Source organism: Ischnura elegans, chromosome X (assembly GCF_921293095.1).
Source record: "Ischnura elegans chromosome X, ioIscEleg1.1, whole genome shotgun sequence".
NCBI classification, from domain to species: Eukaryota; Metazoa; Arthropoda; class Insecta; order Odonata; family Coenagrionidae; genus Ischnura; species Ischnura elegans.
This window is the reverse complement of record NC_060259.1, coordinates 62,854,386-62,876,133: the sequence shown is the minus strand read 5'-3', so window position 1 is coordinate 62,876,133 and position 21,748 is coordinate 62,854,386. Positions and strand designations below refer to the sequence as shown.

At 39.4% G+C, this 21,748-nt stretch overlaps 1 protein-coding gene across 1 annotated transcript; it reads left to right on the top strand.

Annotated features, from left to right (window-relative positions):
- Positions 1–30: 30 nt before the first annotated feature.
- Positions 31–21,046, top strand: LOC124171576 (lysozyme-like). The gene is made up of 4 exons (XM_046550755.1): positions 31–135; positions 16,500–16,679; positions 17,553–17,626; positions 20,750–21,046. The coding sequence occupies exons 1-4, from the start codon at positions 66–68 to the stop codon at positions 20,891–20,893; spliced, it is 468 nt and encodes a 155-aa protein (XP_046406711.1). The 5' UTR covers positions 31–65; the 3' UTR covers positions 20,894–21,046.
- The last annotated feature ends 702 nt before the right edge of the window (positions 21,047–21,748 follow it).

Below are 21,748 nucleotides of genomic sequence, written 5' to 3'. Positions count from 1 at the left end.
TCGGGCGGGTGGTCGCTCGGCTATAAAGACCACGACATCAGTTGTTGCTAGGAGACCAACGCAGGATGATCCGTAGTAAACAGTTGTTGGGCGCCTTGGCGGTGGCCTTCGTGCTGGCAGCGGCAGTGGTCTATGGTGAGTACTGCATCTTCGTTCCCCTCACCAAACAGTGGCGTTCTTTGGGAATCAGAAGTGTTCACGCAATACCTCTAACATTCATAAAAGCGCGATATTTCGCGTCTAGTTTACCGGAGATTCTGAGGAGCATGAAAATGAAAAAAAAATCAAGGACCAAGAAGAGTTTATAAGCTCCAACTGACTAGAATGAACGCTTTCCAATTAAATCTCCGCGTGTCTTCCTCTGGTCAACAGTGTGATTGGCTTAGCCAATTTCGATGGCTGACTCTGCCATTGTCTTCAAAGTCTTATGGCAGATTAGCTGTCATAGAAATGTCGGCTTTGGCATCACAATTAACCTTTAAGACCCATGAAGTTGTCCTCCACACTGCTCCAGGAAAGAACCGTGTTTTTCTAGTCTTAATTTATCTTTATTTCTTTAAATACTTCCTTGAAGCACTTGAAGTTTAATATTCAGTAAAATTACTATGAATTTACAACGGAACTTGCAAGCAGTGGGGTGCAGCCCATCGTGATGTCTTCAATGGTGTGAAGGAAAACTTCATCTGCATTGTGTGCCGGGAAAGAATCGAGTCTTCCATAGTTTAACATGGCTTTCTTGAAATGCCCTTGTCTTGTCCCCTCAACCTTCATCGCTGCTGCTGCCAGTGAGTGAATGCAAGCGAAAAAGCGTCTCAACGTGTGCATACTGCGCCCCTCGCGAATTATTATTTGCGTGTGCCATCATGTTAGTTCAACGTCGGCGGACAGGCGCCCATGTCTCCGGCCGGGCCCACACGATTCTCAGAAACGGAACTAACGTGGTAAGACGTGAAGGGCAAGCATTTCAATGCGAGGCGCGTCCATGGGTGTGAACTGTTTATCGCCGGGATGCTTGCTGGCTCCACTTCTCCACGGGTTTCGCTAGCATTTTTTTCTTGATCCTGCGTCATCCACCCATTCCTAGTAGCCTTCATCACTGAGGAGCCAGCGCGATTTTTCGTGTCAATCTTATTTGCGTCGCTTTCTGTTCTCGCCATAGTTTACTCATTCCTTAATCTTTTTATTGACTCGACTGAGATCGTATTCATCAGGAAGCATTATATCTTGAACCATACTCGATAAGTAATCGTAAACAAAACAACCGGTCAACTTCTTTGCCGGTCATGGCAGTTCATGCATCCTGTAGTGCTTATTCCCTTTTTAGTCCCGTATTATCTCAGTTAATGGTGACTCAAACTCGGTAAGTGGAGGAGGAAATGAAGTAATACTTACGTCAGGATTGGTTATTTTGAAATATATGACCGATGATTGAAAATAGAATAGCAGACAAAATGCTGAGAGAAGCAAGGCCGTTGTGAGTTCGGGGGGTCGAAGGATTCAAAAGCCCCAGAAGTATTTAGGAGATGAGTTCTCATTCATGATCAATCGATCATCGATTATCCATCGCCCTTATTTAGATGGTATGAAGTCCCCCCGGAGAAGTCATCAACTACTGTAATTGAGTGTTTACAATTGTGACTGTAATGTCTTTCACTCGCACACTAAAGTCGAGATAAATGACCTATAATGAAGAAATTACACACACACGCCGGACGCAATCATCTGCTAATGGTCGCCCTTTCAGAAAACCATAAAAAATATACTCTTGAGATCTCGTCATTCATCTCTTTCTTATCAACATTTCCTCGTATGATGTCACTGATCTTGCCTCCCAGCGAATATATAGAGCAGAATTTCTTATAGAGGCATTCCTAGAGAATTTGATATTATTATTACTGCCGTTATCAAGGCTTATGTGGTTACCCTTTAAGCCAATTTGGGGTACTCAGTAATAGGCTATAGAATGGCCAGTTTATATACTTATATATTTTCAAGGGACGTCGATAAAAGAGCAGGCCGTAATAATGTCAGTGCTCAATGTACCCTTAGGATAACAGCTTGGTAAAACAGAAGATGTTTTATAATTCTATTTTCTTGGTTTTTAATTAATTAGAAATTGACATTAAATCTTAAGGCAATGTTTAAATTCATAGGATCAGGCCTTCATGGAACTTTCACGGAAAACTTCTTATTATTTAAATATTGTATAAATTAAGGGAGAATATTACGTGGAGTATTTACGTAGTATTATGACGGTCTCCTCTCCTTTCATGGATTTCCCTCTTCAATTCATAACAAGGCCCACTCCCTTTCATTTTATAACACTATTTTCAATATCCCTTCCTCGCACAGTAATCCTCCAAACCTCCTGTCTCCTCGGTATCTCATCCACCTCTCCTCACCCACCATGTCCAGCACTTCGTTGTTCCTCCTCCTCTCCGTCCAATTCACCCTCTTCATTTTTCTCCATACCCACATCTCGAACGCCTTCAGTCTTTTCTTTTCCTACTGCTATATAATATGAAAGGGAAATAGTGGCTACATGGAGAAGAAAGAACAGGTCCTAATAAATATCAACATAAGAAAAAGAATGTTAAGAAAGTACCCATAAAAAAGACCCCATAAATTAATAATGAAGCCGGGTTCGAAGTGAAACCATTAGCAGCGAAAGCGTATGTACTTTATATTGCGGGGCAAAATTAAAGTCAAATTTCTTTTCTTTCTTTAAAAATATTTACTTGCATGGGACTAAGGTTTAAAGTCAAGAGAAGTGATTAGAGGTAATGGATTCAAACACTGATGTCAAATATTCTACTTATATGTAGCGAGCTCCAGAAAACGTCGCTGGAATACAGGAGCATGGAATGATTTGTAATTTTCTTTGCTTTCAAAACTAATGAGGGCGTATTGTGTCCCATGCCGTCACATTTTACCTTCACGCCAAAATGCGATGATATGAATAAATTATCTTCCAAGGTTGGCCTCAGTTCATTAGTGAAGAGAAGCATTTTTTGAAGGTTAATGTCATTCTCGGTGAGTCTTAAAGAACGTGAACAAACCCTGTAGGCGCTGAATAATCAATGGAGTCCTAAAAGAGGTTGCTACAGAGGCGGATCACTTTAATTGACGTTAAATAATGCGAAAGACATTGCACCAGCGCAACTCCCATTTGTGGATTTTAATGGCACCAAGTCAAGTGAATAAAGTGAACGTGATTTTTTATAGCTAAATTTTGATACCCAAAATTTTATCATCGCTACTTTACAACGCAGCTGAGAGTGCCTGGTTTTAAAAACAACTTTGAGGACAGCACCATTTTACATATTAAACCACATGATTTTGGAGGCTTAAATTTTATTATTTATCACATCTTTCCGGTAGTAGAACACTAAAAAGTGATTTGGGTGTTTAAATTTATATCAGCATCTCTAATGATTGAATAAATATTTACTTACGCGTAAATTTTTAACAATTATAAACATTTAAACAAATTTTAAACAGAAATGGAATAAGTCGTTATTGATAATTTCGTGCACTATGTATTCTTTACATTTGGCCATTCACCATGCATCTAATTGTCTAATTGAGAGCGGATCGAGCGATAATCGATCAATTCATGATCACCAATCAATTCACGGAATAAATTATTCATCCTACAAGTTTAGCTCTCTAGATCATATATCGAATGGTTTGTATTTCTAAGCTTAAGGATTTGACATGATTAAGTGAGGCCCGAGTACTCTACGTTTAAGTAAATATTAGGCTTTCAAGATAATGATATCACTATTTAACGTTTACCTTAGATGGATCAGAATCGTCAGTGCCTAGGATAACCGAAAACATGCAAATAAAGGGTTAAAGGTCTATGCAAGACATATTTACCATCATGGGACATTTTCGGATAGCATTACGAAAACCTCACTAAAATAGATTTTTATTTCTAGGAAAACGAGAATATTAAATTGCAATGGTACTCTATAATAGAAACCGCATACTTTTGCTTCCGCTAACTGCTGAAGTCACTTCAATTTCGCCTTTACACCTAGTTTATATGAAATCCGTAGTAAATCTGAGAATTATGCGACAGTAACTCTTCAATCAGGTATTAATCGTTTGTTACTTTTTTCGAAAATGCTCTTTTTCACTATTAAAGTTTTTAACCGTAACATTTCGCCAGTATAGGCAACTAAAATGGTCGAATAAATTTTACGCAAGAATAACATGACCTTCCATTTCAATCTAGAAAAGATGGGTTTAAGACTTACTTCATCGGAAGAAATCGAGTGCCACATAGTAAGCTTGCGTGGATGAACATTCAAGCACACGAGGAAGGAAAAAGATCCATTCACGGAGCTGAATTTAATCAGTGATACAATTTCCGACCAAACTCTTTTCATTTTCATGGACAAAGCTCTTATATGTGATGAAGGCTCTTATCTCCGGGTTGCCTTGCTATTATAAGTGTAACGATGAGCAAAGCGCTCATAATTAGAGTTATGTTGCCGGTCAACGCCCAGATGGAACCATTCTCCCAACGTCTGCATTAATAGCCGCTCCTCAAGCCAAACTCGTTTCACCTGAGCTAATCCTCCCGTCCAAGGTTTCACGGATCTGTCCGTGAGGAAAAATCAGCTCGGAGCCAATTGGGAAAATCTTCAGTGCTCTTACTTCCGGCGATTACCGTTCAGGATAATCGACTCGTTAATTAATGGAGAAACCCATCTCATCCAAATGAAATTCCTTATTTTTGTATATTATCTTTCATTTATGCGTTCTTGTCAGTGATTTACACCCCACGATAATTGCCTTCTGCTTATTAAACTGGATGCAAAACTAATATAAATAATGTATCAAGTCCTGAGAAAACTCTCTAAAAGAATTACGAACTCAAGTTGCGCACCACCTTCGGTTCATAGCTCCTTTAGAGCGAAATAAATATCATACATATCAATCAAATTAATTTAAAATGTTCCTTCCGAACTAAAAATATATTGAGTTTGCAATATAATATTAATGAAATGTTGCGATGTGAATAGAAATGGTGGATACAGTATCTCTTTTTCACCAGGCAGGCAAAGCAATCCAATCCTACCGAAATAGATTGCAGCGAGGCATTGGTTGAAATATAACACGCGAAATTCAAAGTTCAGCGTCGGCCGCAGAGTTTGCAATGTAGTTCACGGGAATGATCACCCCATGTAATGAAGGACGGTGTGATACTTCCAAGGGAACGCAATGGATAATACTCCTTAAATAGATTTTTACCAAGGATGAGAAATCCTTGGAGTCTATTACATGAAAACGAAATCGCCCTTAGTAATCACCACCTTCATGTGGTAATGCAGATGTTCAATAAACATATTATTTTCACAATTTTATTACTTCTCCTCACGTCTCTATCAGCATTTTTTGCATAACTAGGTATATTCCCAAAATCCCATGTATTTTATATGATGAGCTCAAACTTGGATTTCATTCATCCTAAGTTTCGAAATTATGCCCTTTCGCAATTATGCCCCACGAGTTCTTATCCACTAACTTTGAGTCTGAATGAAATTTTATATTCATGCAGGGGACATTTCACAGTAAACTATTATTTGAATTTTATTTCGCTCTAGTTTTGCAATTTTATTGTCGCTTCCTCTAGGATATGTAACATGAATGTCATGCAACATCTTGTTTTTATTGTTTTCTATTGAAAAGAAAGCCCAAATATACTTCTTTTGGAGTGAGTTCCTTGTTTGTAATTGGAAATAATTGCAACTAAAAGTTGCGTGACATTTATGGAACATAGCCTTAAGGAAGCAGCAATAAAATTGCGAAACGAGGTCAAAATAAAATTCAAATAATAGTATACTAAAAAAGTGCCTTTTGAAAAAATACAAAAATTCATTCATTGCCAGATTCAAATTTAGTCGCTAAGAGCGCCGTTATAAATGGTCCTTCATGCGTCATTTAAATATGTCGAACATTTACATGCGAATATTTTTTGCGTTGTTATCTTTACATTGCATACTCATTCTCTACTTCAATTGGAATGGACGAACAAACATTTTATGCGAGTTAGAGACTGTGACTCATCAAAGGATCGCCAGAGAAGAGAGAAAGTGGTTTCATCTTTGGGAATCCCACCTGAGCTCTTATGGTCTTTCAAAACAGAGCAGCATGGGCGAGGCTTTACTGTAGTCGCCCACTCAAGAAGTCAAGCTCAAAAGAACAAGGCTCTTCAAGGACTTCCCTGCACGCATTGTGCCGCTTTCTATACTTCAAAAGCGATAAATTCCTCCGGCAGAGTATGAATTCATCGGAACTCAGTCGGATTTAAGGCGTAGAGGATTACGATGAGATCGTATCGATTTTCCTGTTACTTTCGGAGGAAAACTGCTGGAATGATAAGTCAGTGAACGAGATGAGATCATTGCAATTCCTGTGGAGGGATGGAAAGAAGGTCGTCATGATGGTGATAGATTGAGAGGATACTAAGTCGTTAAACAAGCTAGAATGGGGTTAAAGGTTTCTTTTGTGACGCCTAGTTTGAGAACTTTGAGTCAGTTTCAGAGAGGAAGGACAACAGAAGATGGCAAAAGGTTAAGAAATGCCAATCGCCGGTACTCACGAGCACAGCAATCAGTGCTGTTGGAAATGATGCATAGGTTATAGTCTCGATAATTTGACGCATACTCCTCCAACTGCGGTGTGCCTTGCTATAACTTATAACGGCCAACATCGATTGCAATTCTACTATGCTGAAATAGGCTCGAGTTCCAAATACTCGTTCTTGATTACAGACAGTGCGTTTTTGCCTTTAGGGTCATAGTTCATAGTCGTTGCCTGGGTTATCCAGCCCTTCGTGGGACATCGAGAATGAAGCTTTCTATTGCGTTATAGCCGCAACATTAAACCTTGCCGTCCAGTAAACCAGACAGGAGATGTTTTCTCCCTCAATATATAATTGAGATACTCATTTTTAGCGATGGGTCACATCGTTTCTTTCATTCATCCACTGTACAACTCTAGGCCTGAGAAGATCACTTAAGTAGGTAATAAATCGACTTCGTCTCCGTTTAAATTCCCACAACCGCAATATGTCATATAACTACATATGGTCCCTACCATCTCTTTCATTTGTGAGAGTTATTTAATTAAATGTTCGCTACGCCAGTTTAAATTATTATTATCGTTCTAATTATTTTAAATGCTGATATGTTTGTGTTGCTTTGCTGACTATGATATTAAGTCATACCTTGTAGTGATTTGATATGCATCAAATAATTTATTCTGATACAGGATTTGGCAAACTAACATAATTGCGCAATATTTGGCATTAATTTCACTGAGGAGTGAGTGTTCCTACCAAAAGATATTTAAGCGAAGATTTTGCGGAGGCCATGCTGAAAATTTCAATTCTTGCATATCAACTATTCCATTTTTGAACTTGTTAATTCACACCTAGCGAAGAGTTTTAAAGATAAATCCTAGTGGTAACCAAAAAAGGAGTTTTATTGCGAAGTTTATCTCTTGTTGAATTGAAAACTAATTCAAACCGGTCGTGGAGTATAGACGGATGGTGAAGAAAAGGAGAAGGGAAGGTATGGGTATAGTGGACAATGTGAGATCGGTTAGCAGGACATGAGATGAGGGGAGGACGGAGTGAGGCGGTCGGAGGTATTGAAGTTGCGATGGCAGTCTGAAATCCGTGATTAAGAACAGCAGCTGGGCCAGGCAGATAAGGCCGCAGCGAGCGAAGAAAGCAAGTGAGCTCAAATCCCCCTACATGTCTAGAAGTGCGGTCTAAGTGTACATCCAGTGGCAGATTTAGCGGGGAGGTCACAGGGGCAGTGGCGCCGACTCCATGGGGCCTGAGGGGGCCCGAGCCCCCCAAAAATTCGTTACAGATGTGAGGAAAATATGTGTCAGGCTTGTCGATTTTCCTCGGAGTGTCCAGATATCGAGATTCGAGTGATCAGGGTTCTAATGTTCATCATATGACACTTCTAAAATGGATAAAAAACTTAAAATTCACTACTTATAAAATTTACCGGGGCAAGGTCCTCGGTTTGGGCCCCCCCAATATTTTTTGTAAGTCGGCACCCCTGCACAGGGGTCATAAACTCTCCCCCAAATTTTATCAAATTTATAAAAAATATGAGTTTAAAAGTTTTTGTGTCCTTGTAAAGGAGTAAAGTTAGTGTACATGCAAATGCATGACTGCATGAAAACATATCCCAAGCGTGAGAGATGTTTGAGTTATATTCATCGTAGAGCGTACCGTATTTTTTTTTAAATTACACGGGAGAACGCCCCTCTCTCGCGGCGGGTATTCCATACTACCAGGACCAAGGTGTTTAAGTCCCCCAAATGCATGCTGTGTCCTCCCTCAAATCACTTCAAACGATAAATTAAAACGCAAAGGAATTTTTGGCAGAGCCCTGAAGAAGCGAGGATTCGTCAAGCGTGTTGCGGAAAGATTTTCGTATGGAAAAGTAAAAGATAGGTGCTGTTTCGCTCTCGTCCGGCCACACCTTGAATATGCAGCAAGCTTATGGGACAGAGCGCAGAAAGACGTAATGCGTGAATTAAATGAAATACAAAGGAAAGCAAAAAGATATGTCAACAATTGCAACCATTGAACAGAGAGCGTCACACAACTTTTACACGAATTAATGTAGTAGCCGCAAGAGACTCGCAGTTTACGCGCTTGACTGCAATCACTTGCAATGGCGTACCCTGGATCAAAACTAGGTGGGGGGGGGAGGCAAACCGTGATCTTTCAAGTTCTAACATTACAGCATTGAAAAGGTTAATGAAACCTAAACCATGACGGCGCTTTATTAGATTTTAAAATGATTTGCTTGAAAAAATAATTATTTTTATTTTAGTTCCATATCTTGCGCTAATATCATTTTTATAAAAAAATTTGCTCAAAATTTCGCTTTGAAAAATTTTTTCTTAGTAAAGAGTTCTCGGGATCCCCACCGGGTCAGGAACTCCATAACTGCCGACGTTTCGATGTCCGACTCGGTCATCGTCCTCAGGCCTGTGAGATATACTAGGAATAGATTAATCGACAACTTCCAAATAGAAGCGATGAAGTAAACGACTTTTGCAACATAATATATCTGTATCTGGTATTCTAGTGTCGGTGGCATCAAAACCTCATCTTTGCTGGGTTCAATAATAGAAAGAGATTCATATGTGACGAGGTAACTTCTCCGGCATAAACCTTGACCTCAAAATCAACATGGAATGAAGAAAGCTCGCGTCATCTGCAGTTTAAATGCGTTGAGCTAGTAATCGTGATGCCTCAAGTCCTCTCCCCTAGCATATATCTATGTATTCGGCAATGAAAGCGGTACGAATGACATTGACATGGACATCCATTGTTCCAAACAAATAGAGAAGCAACTTGCGGCATTGACCTTTTGGCGACAGGCCAAGATCATACGTCAATGGCAAAATTAGGTCTTGGCTGAAGCATATAGCGTATGTTAATTTATTTGTTATTGTGAGCTTAATGGCTAAATAATTAAATTTAAACTTAAAAAAATAGTTTTTTATAAAAAGCACTTCTAGGAAATTTTCAAAGGCCTCCATTTGAAATGGAACCTTATTTCAACGATTTCATGTCGGAATAGCACGGAGGAAAACAGGGTCACACGTTTTTGAAACTTGAAGAGACATTAGCACACTTTTTAATAATTGTGTTCCCCAAAAATACAGCCTGTGTGCAAAAGCTATGAAAGGAATGACTCTTCTCAACTCAAGCAGAAATGGTCTCTGCGGGCCTGGTTGGAGAGCATTGTCCTCAGCGAGTGGCCCAGCATTTGACATCAACTGCATTTCTTGGCTTTCTCGCAAGCAGGCCCGTGCTGGCCCAGCACTGCTGGGCCGCCGGGACACCGGAACGTATCCCGGTGCGCCTTCCAGCCAGGAAATCTTTGGTGCCCTCCTGTTCCGAAACCGACAAATTTTACAGTCAGAATACCAACATTGAGTAGTTAATATAACTGATAACTTCAGGCTTGACTTTGTGAAACCTCTCCATATTGCAGTGGCTCAGCGAGGAGGGGGTTTTTGGGGATGAAACCCCCCCAGAGCCCAAAAAAATTTAAAGTTTAATCCATTTTACTCAATTGGATTGATATTACTGATAAAATAGTGTAAGGATTAATAAAATATACCTCAGAAGGCCGTAAAACTCACCATTTTGAACCCTTTTTCTTAAAATTCCGCAATTTATTAATCTCGCACCTATTGCTTATCCTGGTGGGTATTCCATACCCCCAAACACCCCGGTATTAGTTGCATCTAAACCCCCCCCCCCCAGCCTCAATTCCTGGCTGCGCCCCTGCCATATTAGAAATAAAGGAATAAAACTTTGTAAGGCTCGCCATTATATTAATATGGACACGACCCGGGTTTCGTAACGTAGTTACATCTTCAGGTGTCTGGAGATGTAACTACGTTACGAAACCCGGGTCGTGCTCATATTAATAAAATAGTGAACCTTACAAATTTTTATTCCTTTATTTCCAATTGAGAAGTTAACTTGATATCAATGATGTCTCATGTAACACCATAATAAACACCGTCTTGAGTAAACAAAATAATTATCGAAATTAATGTAATTCAATCTGGTAAGATTCAATGCAATATGAAGAGCGTAAGAATTAGAATTTCAAAATTTATTTATTATATTCCACACCCCCAGAATCCTCGGTAGTCCTCCACCTGAATAGTGCTGGCGTCCTCTCGCCTAGGCCGTCCACTGCCCTAAAGGCCGTTTTACACGGTACACGGAATTGCGCAATCTGACGTGCGTGCGAAGGCGCAATCAAAATTGCGTCGTGTAAAGCGGTGAATTGCTAGAACACATGCGAGAATGCGTGGATGCGAGACGGCAAAATAGCCCCTGTTATAATTTCGTTCATGCATTCGCGCAATTCCACGCCATTTTAGAAATAAATGCAGCTCTAACCTGCGCAATTCCGTGCCCCGTGTAAAACGGCCTTAAGAAGGGATCCAGCACGTGCCTGCTCGAAAGTAGAACTTTTTGGCTGTTTTCTGCTATCTATAAAAGATCTTAATATAATCCATGCATAGTGAGTCTATGCAAAGTGTATACTTATTTTCATAGCTCTGACCTGGATTGTTTCTTCACTTAGAGTAAATAATGTAGTCTATTTTTCGTCACCGAGTGCTCGCTCGACCTACAGTCACATGTTCACTATCTCTCTTATTTTAAAAATATTGGGATAAATATTTTGCTATTGACGCATCGCCTATCAAGAGAAAAATTCAGAGAAACTTTTTTCGTAAGTGGTTATCACCGAAAGATGTTGCAATGCTTCCTAACTGATCGCAGTGAAAGTACATACATCATTAGCGAAATGTAAAATTCATTTTACCAGGTCCAATTACGAAGGATTTTTTTCATTGATCGTTACGTAACGATCGCTGCGTTGAAGTTTTCATTTTCCCCTCCGATCTGACGGCTAGCGAAATTTGTCGCGTTTTCAGAGACCGTAAAACAAAGAAAACCGGACACAGAAATTTTATCCCGTCCATAATATGTCCGCACTTGCCGGATTGTCGGAACGCCATAGTAAAATAAAAAGGAACGGATTCGAGAATATCCCTTGTAATAGACTAAAATGGTTTTGAATACTCAAATAAGGATTCGACGCGAAATTAAGATCCGCTTCATCTTGATCAGCAGTCATTAGCCATACTGCTAGTTGCTTTCCACTCCATGCTTAAGCCTGAATCTCACAAGAATTTTTTTCCGTCCCTCAGAATGATAGCTGAAGCGATAGGTTTTCTGGGACCAAAAGAGTGATCGCTCAACCAATCATTTTCTGAATCTCACGGTGATTTACCACCGTCCCTTTTCCCTTTGCGTATTACGTCACTTTCCGTATTTACAACATTTAAAACGGCCATTAAATTAAAAGCTAAGCGTGGCGTTACAATCACTGTTAGCGGCCTTGCGTTGTGATTGGCTTAAATACGGTGCCAGCAATGGTTTCAGTGACAGAAAAAGGGGCGTACCGAGTGATGGGAAAAGGGATAGGATTTCCATCCCTTGAGCCATCGCGGAAAATGTTCGCGTGAAGTGGTCATTTTACGCGATCATTAGAGCGATCCTTGGAGTTGTCCTTCGGAAGGTATGGAAAAAATGATCACTTGATTCCGGCTTTAAGGCCTAAAATATCAGGGACAACGTATGAGGGCTCAGGGGAGCCCTCCGAGGATACAACGCACCGGGGCCGGGAACCAAGCCAGTGGCTCATACGCCCGATCACCCGGGAAGGGGGAGGAGAGGAAGGGAAAAGGAAAGAGGCGCCGCCGCGATAGGAGTCCGACGACGCCTCTGGGAGAGGAAAGGTGCGGAAGGATCGGGAGAGGTAAAAACACCCCAACGCTATAGAAGCGAAGAGGGCCCTACTATTAGTGAAACCAGGCAAAGCCATTTATGTGCCAACGATTTTGGTGAATTTTCCCATAAATGAGAAAAATCCATCGATCAAATCGTTGGATAATATCAGGGACAAGGTGGGCAAGCCAGATCGACCACCGAATTTATGAGATTCAGGCCACTTCTAAAAACAACAAAATTGTGGCGTATTATGCCTGGAACGCTGCGCCGAAACTAGGAGTTTTGTCAGGGGGAACAACGATCAGTTTGCTGCCCCCCCTTCCCCGAACTCCCCTCGCTCCGTCTCTCACCCTCCCCGCCACTAAAATGAAAACCTTCGCAACCAATATTTGGAGATGTCGTTGTTTAAATTACATAGTATGTTTGCCATTTACAAGTTTTATTAGTATTATTGTCTAATAATTTATAAATTAACTAACATAACACCCGGCGTTGCTCGGGAAGGATACTACACAGAGAAGTGGCAAGCTTGGGATGTGGAATTCATGGTCGCATAGCGGGGGTTTTTATTTTCTCTTACAAGGGGAGTGTCACAAAAGTGGGTCTCAGATGTCAATCAAACCTTGTGGTGTTGTAGTCCACCGGGAGCTGTCCACGAATCACCCCCCATATGGGGTTATATAACCAATAGTTTAAACAAAAAACGCAGTTAAACATTTGCAGGTGAAATGTATTTGTTTGAGATCACGCCACCCTCGTCAACTGGAATAGCCTAGGACGCCTTAAGCGCAAATATGCATATAAATTCACAGGTAAGGAAAGAAAGGGAAAGGAACATGGAATAGTAAAAGGACAAGGACAACGGTGCTGTGGTAGATGGAAAAAGCCAGAAATCAGAGGGTAAAAATGCGGCCTGACTGGGACTCGAACCCAGAACCTCCTGGTTGCCGGCCAGGTGCTCTACCAGTTCCGCTACCAGGACGCTTAGATTTACCATGATTTCGGCGGGGGTTTATATACAGTAAACTCCCTTTGCTTTGGCCCACAAGAGTAACCAATATATATATATATATGTGTGTGTGTGTGTGTGTGTATATATATATAAATGTAGATAATTATTGTTAAATAATTTAATTTAAAAATTAAACAACTCTTTTTTAAATTCTTTTAATGCATTTAAAAAAATGCTAATTCGGTCCCCCCCTGAAATCTGCTGGCAGTGTCACGTGCCCCCCTGCCCCGCCCTAGTTCTGAGCCTACTGGAACGTAGATGTTAAAGGTAGAGATTCTCCAAAGTAAAATTTCTCCGCCAAAAAAGAGGAATGGCTGACACCCTGGGTGACGTGAAGCTATGCAACTCGCATGACATTGACAGAAAGAGGTGGGCGCTTCGCGCGGCGTCGCCATGACGTAGATAGGAAGGCAAGCTCTCTGTACTCGCTGATCTTTGCGACGCCTCGTCGCGGTCTGCCTATTATCGCTTGAGGTGGAGAGGTCGCCCGCGTAACAGTCAGAGGTCTTCCTCGAATTCGACTGCATCCGTTTTGAGTTTTGAACACGCTTTTCAATAAAAATTCGAGCAAAAATAAAGATCCGTTTGCCGTCTTCATCACCATCAGCGGTCATCAACCCTACTGCTGGTTACTTTCCACTCCATGATTACGTCTGCCTCTCGAGCGTATCTGGATAGCACTACCACGATTCCGTTTTCCTTCCGGATTCAGGAACATGGCGTGATAAGTAGCATATCATCTTACGCAATTTCACAGCAGTATCACGCTTAGAAAGGAGAACATCAGCAGCTATCCGGGGAACTCACGTGTGAAGTAGCTAAAACAAACTGGTAGGCGCCATAGATAAGGAGATTCGCTAATCTTTGGAGACGAAACTCCGGCTTAATAAAAATATCGAGTCATTTTGTTAAATAAAATTGCACTGCTAATCAACATACGATATGTCACGGTACTTAACGCCCTTAAGACCGTTTTACACGGCACTCGTAATTAAAAAATCTCAGGTATGTAGGAAGGCGCAGTCAAAACTGCGTCGTGCTAGAACGTATGCGAGAATGCATGGATGCAAGGTGGCAAAGTAGCCCCTATTTTGATTTCATTCAAGCATTTGCGCAATTTCTCGTCATATTGAGAAAGAAATGCAGTACTAACTTGCGCAATAGGGTAGTTTCCTTCATCAAAGAAAACGAAAGTCATTGATTTCGATTCGTTACCCACCATTACTGTATTCATAATATACAAATTATTTCGTTTTAGAAATACCGGTTTAGACGAATGGCAATGGTCCATTTTTATCCTCATTTGAAAAGGGCCAAATTGGCGCCCATGCGATGCCACTTCGCGTGACGTCACAGGGACCTAGTTTCTATACGAGAAGATAGGAGTTATAAGTCGTCTGAGGTTACCAATGCATGCATGAGGCGCAGAGCTCAGGGAAACATGTCTTAATAATCACTTATTAAAACTGGCTAAGGTCGGAAAGTTTTCTTCATTTGATAACGTATTAATAATCCTTATTTAAGCCAAGCGCTACCAGCCAGCAGGGTACTCAGCTACCCGCTAGCAGCCTGCGTCGTATCAGCGCTCAACTCGCCTCAAGGTCACCCCACAAGGCGGCAGCGGGAACCAGAAATACGTCACACGGAGAGATTTCCCGACATTCATACTTACGCGTCTTTTGATAATAGTCTCCTAAAGCGGGGATAAGACCTTCAGGCCAGTACTTTAACCACAAAATTCCTAAAATTGAATCAGTACTGACTTAACTAATGTTGCCTCATCAAAGCGCTTGGAGAAATTTTCTGGTGTTTGTGGATTTATTGTGTACTAAAGAGATAAATTAGGCGCTGAGGGTGATTTTTAGAATTTTTATCGAGTGAAACCATGGAATTCCCACAATTTTTCCAAAAAATAAAATCATTATTGGAAACTTTACCATGGGATGCTTTTAAATACTTCAAAAATTGCTGGTTCACATTTACATTTTTATCAGGGATGTTCACGACCAGTGGCGCAGCGAGGGGAGTTTTGGGGCTCTAATTAAAAGCTCCCCCAGAGCTCAGAGAAATTTTTAAGTTCAATCCATTTTACTTAACCCATTATAACCCAATGTTGCTTCTAGGTAACATCGAAAATGTATACATTTTCAGCTCTATTCAGGAAATATTTAAACTACGTGTTCTTTTCTGCTGATAAGTGTAATGGTGAAATATGTAACTGCCACAATAATCATGATTGAGTAGAAAATTTTCACTTTTTTAAAATGAAAAGTCTTGAGATTTAATTTCTCCCAGAAGTAGCTCTGGGTAAGAAAGGGTTAATTGGATCGATATTACTACTAGAATAGTTTAAGGATTAATTACATATCCCTCAGAAAGCCGTGAAACTCACCATTTTGAACCATTTATCTAAAAATTCTGCAATCTATTAATCTCGCACCTACCCCTTATCCTGGTGGATATTCCATACCCCCACACACCCGGTTTAGGTTGCATCTAAACCCCCCTCCCCCTGCCTTAATTCCTAGCTGTGCCACTGTTCATGACTAGCTCCTCCATGCTAAACAGCTTAGCATTGGATCAGCTCCAAATCTGACGACTGAACCCCCCTCTAAATACAGTTGCTTCACGCCTCTCTCAAAAAATTTTTATGCATATTTCTCAAGGCTACTGACCATTTAAAGCGGCCGATACCCTATTTCAGTAATTATTTACATTACTTTTACTTTTTAAACCCTGATGAATTCATGAGTTCCCTTACCCTAAATAGTACCAGGGGTGAACTTTGCCCCCCGTGGGCATCCCCTCTCATTTCTCAAGTGCTCGAGGTTACTTGTGATTTGAAGATCACTTACGTTTCACTTATCACATTATAGTTGCTCCCCACTTCAAACAGACAGCAGTAAAACACATGCTCGATGACATGGGGCTAAATTACATCAGAGATTTTATTTTTTTCCTTCATTTTTGAAAGATTGGAGTGACCAAAAACACAAAGATACAAGTTTTTGAATCTTGAATTTTTTGGCATTTCAAGAGGTTTGAGGACTCCAATATCTCACGCCTAGAATCACTAATTATACTATTTGGCATTTCTCTCTGTTACAGGTCAAGACAATCAGCTCGTCTCTGAAGTTTGCCTGGGTTGCATCTGCAATGCAATCTCAGGCTGTAACCGCACCCTGACCTGCTCCGGAGATGTGTGTGGAATCTTCAGAATCACATGGGCATACTGGTCAGATGCTGGGAAGCCAGTGATTGAAGGCGATGATCCAGCTGCCCAAGGAGGTGAGGCAAAATCAACAAGCTACCTTCCTTCCCATGCAAATGGTTACATAAAATAGCGGAAATAATTGAAAATCTAGATGGACCACTTTATTCGAATGAACCCTCAATTTCTAATTTGATAAATGAACAAGGATTAGGCAAGGGTACGGAATTTGGAGGAGGCGACCGACAGTTAAGGTGATTTGCGCCATGAGGTTTGGGTAAGGAAGAAAGGGTGGAGAGAAAACCAACATTGACATTAGCCTTTTCTGAGCAAAAGGTGCCAAGAGGGCCATAGGTTAATGCTCCATCCAGCAGATGCAGTGCTACACTTGAAGTGCCCTCCCCACGGTACTCAAGTAGGGTTGGGGTAGTCTCTGAAAAGATATCTGGCACTGCCATGATTTGAACCCAGGTCTACGGGGTAGGAAAGCAAAAAACCACCCATCAAACCAACCAGATCCCAGGAATTAACAATACTCATTTTTGATAAAAGAGAAATGTAATGGAATTTTTGCTGTACACACACACACACACATTAATTAATAATACTGAATCATGTCTATATGAACATTTTTTTCTAGGTGAATGGAACCACTTAAGTGTCATTTTTATGTAACTAACGCATTCCAAATTTCAATACAGAATTTATTTGCTAATAACCAAAATAAGTATAATTAGGTGCCTAGAGTTAATTTTTATCGAGGACCTTACTTTTGACTCACAATATTACTTCAATTACAACTTAAATTTTTCTAAAAAATAGTAATGAATTAATATTGGGACAATTATTTCCACTATCATTTTTAAAAAGTTGTCTCTTTCCATATCAATCCTCACTTTGAAAGGATTTTTGGTCTATAAATATTAATATGTCTTCCTTTTTTTACACAGCCTACCCTCGATGTGTGAATGAACCATACTGTGCCGCAGCAACGGTCCGAGGGTACATGGCCCGATTCAGACAGGTAATGAAATACTGGCATTTTAGTGTTTCCCATTGTTGGAAGGTGTTATGTAAGGAGTCGCAACATATCTTGATGCATGAATGATGCTATACATGTTGAGCGCTGATTATATTGCTGGCTTGCATACAAGAACAGCTAAGTCTTTTCATATGGAGCAAGTAGCCATAATGTGAGTGGTTCTCAGTAGAGGCCGTGAAAACAATTTATTTCTATAACAGGGACAGGGTAATTGAATGGATATTGGAATATGTACTGAGAACTTAAAGTCACATGGAGTTATGTGAAATAAACATAGATTGTCATATCATACTTCTGATCGATATCCACTTCAGTCACAGTTATTCTACACAGGTTTCTACATTGTTACTCACATTCATTTGACCTTTATTAGAGGCTGTGGGCTTCCCAATTAACTGTGAAACAGGGAGCAATCCCTCAATTGTTTATCAATATTGACTCAACAATGTAATAGAATATTTGATGATGAGAAATGATAGGATTCCAGGAATTAATATAGGAATATTATCAAGAAGATTTGATTTGATATATGAGAGGTAATCCAAGTTAACTATAAGATATAAACAGACCAAAGGCTTGCATTCTATTGCTGGAAAAGAATTTTCTCATTTCAACATGGTGTAAAATTCATTCATAAAAAGCAATCAAGGAGTTATTATTTGAGGATGTGAGCATGAAATTCCAAGTCTTGAATTATTATGATGACTAATTTTTCAAATTGACCAAATTATGCAGTTTTTTTTAATTAAAGAAGGGTTTGAGATGCCCAGCACATAGATTCTTAAGGGAGTGCACTGTCCTGTTCGAATTTAATTCAGGACATTCATTCTCTATGAGATAAATTCGAATGAGACTGAAGTCTCAAAATCGAAGGTAAATGTGCTAGAGTAGTGTAACCTCGAAATTCTCAGAATAATGATTCAATATTTTAGGGAAATGTGTATCTACATTCTGTGGTTTCGAAATGACTTTAGCAGAGACGAATCTCGGAATGTATTTCTTCCCATGTAAATAAAATTCTCACATTGGCAGGAATGTGAGCCCTTTCTCCTGATACTCAAAGAGCACAATGTTGTGCATGTTAAATTCCATTTTCTATAGTTGAGACGCTAATGGATGCCCTTGATACATTTTAAGGAGGTGCACCAGAGAATGCAGCTTGTGAATCACAAAGATAAATACTTTTCCCATAGATGTAAATATTTTGCCAATTTGGATTGCTATATTTAATTTTATTTATCAGAAAACAGTGCTCATCAGCACTAACAAATGTATTTCCCAAATAAAGGGGCATGGTAGTTTTTTAAATCTGATGTCCCATTGGTAGAGATTGCAGTGAAAATGTAAATTTAGAGCGATATTTTTTCTTGAGGCGTTATTGGAGATGAAATTGGATCAAACTAGTTTTAACACCCCAAAAAGAGGACTTATACTCTGAGGAGTCATTATTAAAGTTATTGGCTGCTATCCCGTTCAAATATGCCTGAGCTGTCAAACCATGATTAGTCAGTAAAGATAATGGGAAGTATATATAAATACCAGGAACTAACATTTTTGAACGAGGAAAATATCTTTTCAAAGGCCCTCGTTCGTTGATGGGTAGTAAACTGAGAAGAGATTATCAGCAGTCTTTGATTCTTCAAAATCATCTTTGAGTTATTTAAATGTCTATGGCCAGCACTTGGCTTTCTGCTTAGAAGGATGGGGAGGACCCATTTTTAACCACTTATCTATCAAGCTATGAAACATCATTGGAACATTTATCCCTCTGGTTTTTAAAAGAGTTTGAGTTGACTTGAAATTGCAGTCTTTCACTTAGAAGGTCAGTATTAAGTATAAATAAAAATTTGCAAAAGTAAAAGATGCTATATGCTGTCAGTGGCGCCAACTCCATGGGGCTTGAGGGGGCCCGAGCCCCCTCACTAATTCGTTATGGGTGTGAGGAAAAAAGTGTCAGGCTTGTCGATTTTCCCCGGAGTGTCCTTATATCGAGATTAGAGTTCTCAGTGTTCTAATGTTGATCATATGGCTTCTAAAATGCTAAAAAAACTTAAAACTCACTATGTACTTATAAAATTTCCTGAGGAAAGATCCTCGGTTTGGGCCCCCCCAATATTTTTTGTAAGTTGGCGTCCCTATATGCTGTGTAATCCAAATGAGCTATGTACAAGATATTATAAGACCAAAGTCTAAATTCTATTGCTGGAAAGGAATTTTCTCATTTCAATATGGAATAAAGAAATTCATGAAAAGCAATCCAGAGTTATATCCGAGGATGTCAGCGTGAAATTCCATGACTTAAATTGTTGTGACGATTAAATTATCAAATTCACCAATTTATGCATTTTTCCATTGCATATTTCTGAAAAATATTGAATCAACAATCTGAGAATTTTGAAGTTACACTATGAACAATGAAAGCATGACAGATACATGTGCGTTAACTAGCCCCCACGTCAACAGTTAAGTTTATGTAGAAATAAACCCTGTATTACCAAATAAAAACAAAAAATTCAGAGAGTCTGTCTTGGATGAGAAGTGATGCTAAATTTTTTTGAATTAGCTGAAAAATACCTCAGGATAAGGATGACAGAATAAAATAACAATAGCATCAATTCTTATATGCATGATCGGAATATTTTAGGGGAGTATTAGAGCTAGAAATTACGAGTGTGAGTCCAAATTTGATGAAGGAGTTAGCCAAAATATTTGTGCCCTCTAAAAATATTTGCATTTTATCATGAAAGACATCATTTCCTAATCATAAAACAATTATGACAGACAGTCAGAATGTAGAGAGAAGAGTGAAGCCATCTGATAGACTCGAGGAGCAAAGTGTTGGGCATGGTAGCTCTCAAAACTCTTGAACTCATTCAACTCATTAAAAAGTGGAGCACAAAATATACAATAGAAAATTTGATTGAGTAAATACCAACTGAAAGGATTCTAGTAGTAAATGCCCCCAAACATAGTGGATTAGTAAAACTATATTCATAACTATTGTTTCCATTCTTGTGCTCCCACTGCTCATATTTAAAAATCACATTTCCTCTCCATAAGAAAGTTTACATATTTTCTAATGTGTTGTAATCCTATCTCTTGCAGGACTGTAATGGTGATGGAGTCATCAACTGTGACGACTATGCAAGGCTTCATCTGCTTGGTGGATACGGCTGTGGTGGAAATTTGACTCCCCTCTACCAGCAGAGATATGTAGATTGCAGATCTCAGTTTGATGTGAACAGTTAAAACTAATGGCGTAGAGAGAAACACTTTCATTTTCCATTCACAGGCTTATTAACTGATGATTTTTACTTCAAATATTAATATTTATACCAAGTAGCCAATCAAATGGCATCAAACTAAACTTATTTGTTCAATAAATTGAGTATTGTAAAATTTTATATTTTTTTGATTTTCTGATGTTATTTTCTCTCTAGTGAATAGAAAGAAACATCATCAAATCTTATCATATGGGTTAACTAACAAAATGTTATCCACCCATACAAGAATTTAGGATTTGCTTGCATAAATTGTTCAGAAGAAACTTATTTTCAGTTTCAAAGAAAAAAATGCCAGTTTCTGCTTCAACAGAACAACAGTCATGCAAGGTAAAAAGGAAATCAATATAACTCCCAATGTGATATTTTCAAAACTTCAGATAAAGGGCCGTGAAATTAGACCATAGATAATATCAAGTCTTAGAACCAGAAGAAACACTAAAGTACCTAATACTGATTTCAGTTAAGTATCAACTTCAATATAGGTATGTATTGCCTGTTTCTGTAAGTATACTACAGAGAAAAAGCCATTAGGACGCTTGAAAAAATTAAGTTTGATAACCAGCTGAACAATCAAGCTATGATAATAGGCTAAGGAAAAACTGGTGACAATAAGTTAAACATAAGTGGCTAAATTAATGTATGAGGTCCCCAACTCCAAAAAATTTCAAAACTACACCACCGGCAGGAATTCATTTTTTGTCACCAAGGTTGGGTAATTTAAAACTTGGAGGCTCCTGCATGGACGTCGGTTTTGGGTATACATCAGTCTTATTTTGAAGAAAAAGGGGGTGTAATTTAAAACTGCCACATTTGCTTGGGA

Excerpts from the sequence above, each read along its gene's own strand:
- LOC124171576 (XM_046550755.1), top strand. The coding sequence starts at position 66 with ATGATCCGTAGTAAACAGTTGTTGGGCGCCTTGGCGGTGGCCTTCGTG. Across the intron at positions 16,680-17,552 it reads TGATCCAGCTGCCCAAGGAG|CCTACCCTCGATGTGTGAAT; the intron begins GTGAGGCAAAAT and ends TTTTTTACACAG. Across the intron at positions 17,627-20,749 it reads ACATGGCCCGATTCAGACAG|GACTGTAATGGTGATGGAGT; the intron begins GTAATGAAATAC and ends TATCTCTTGCAG.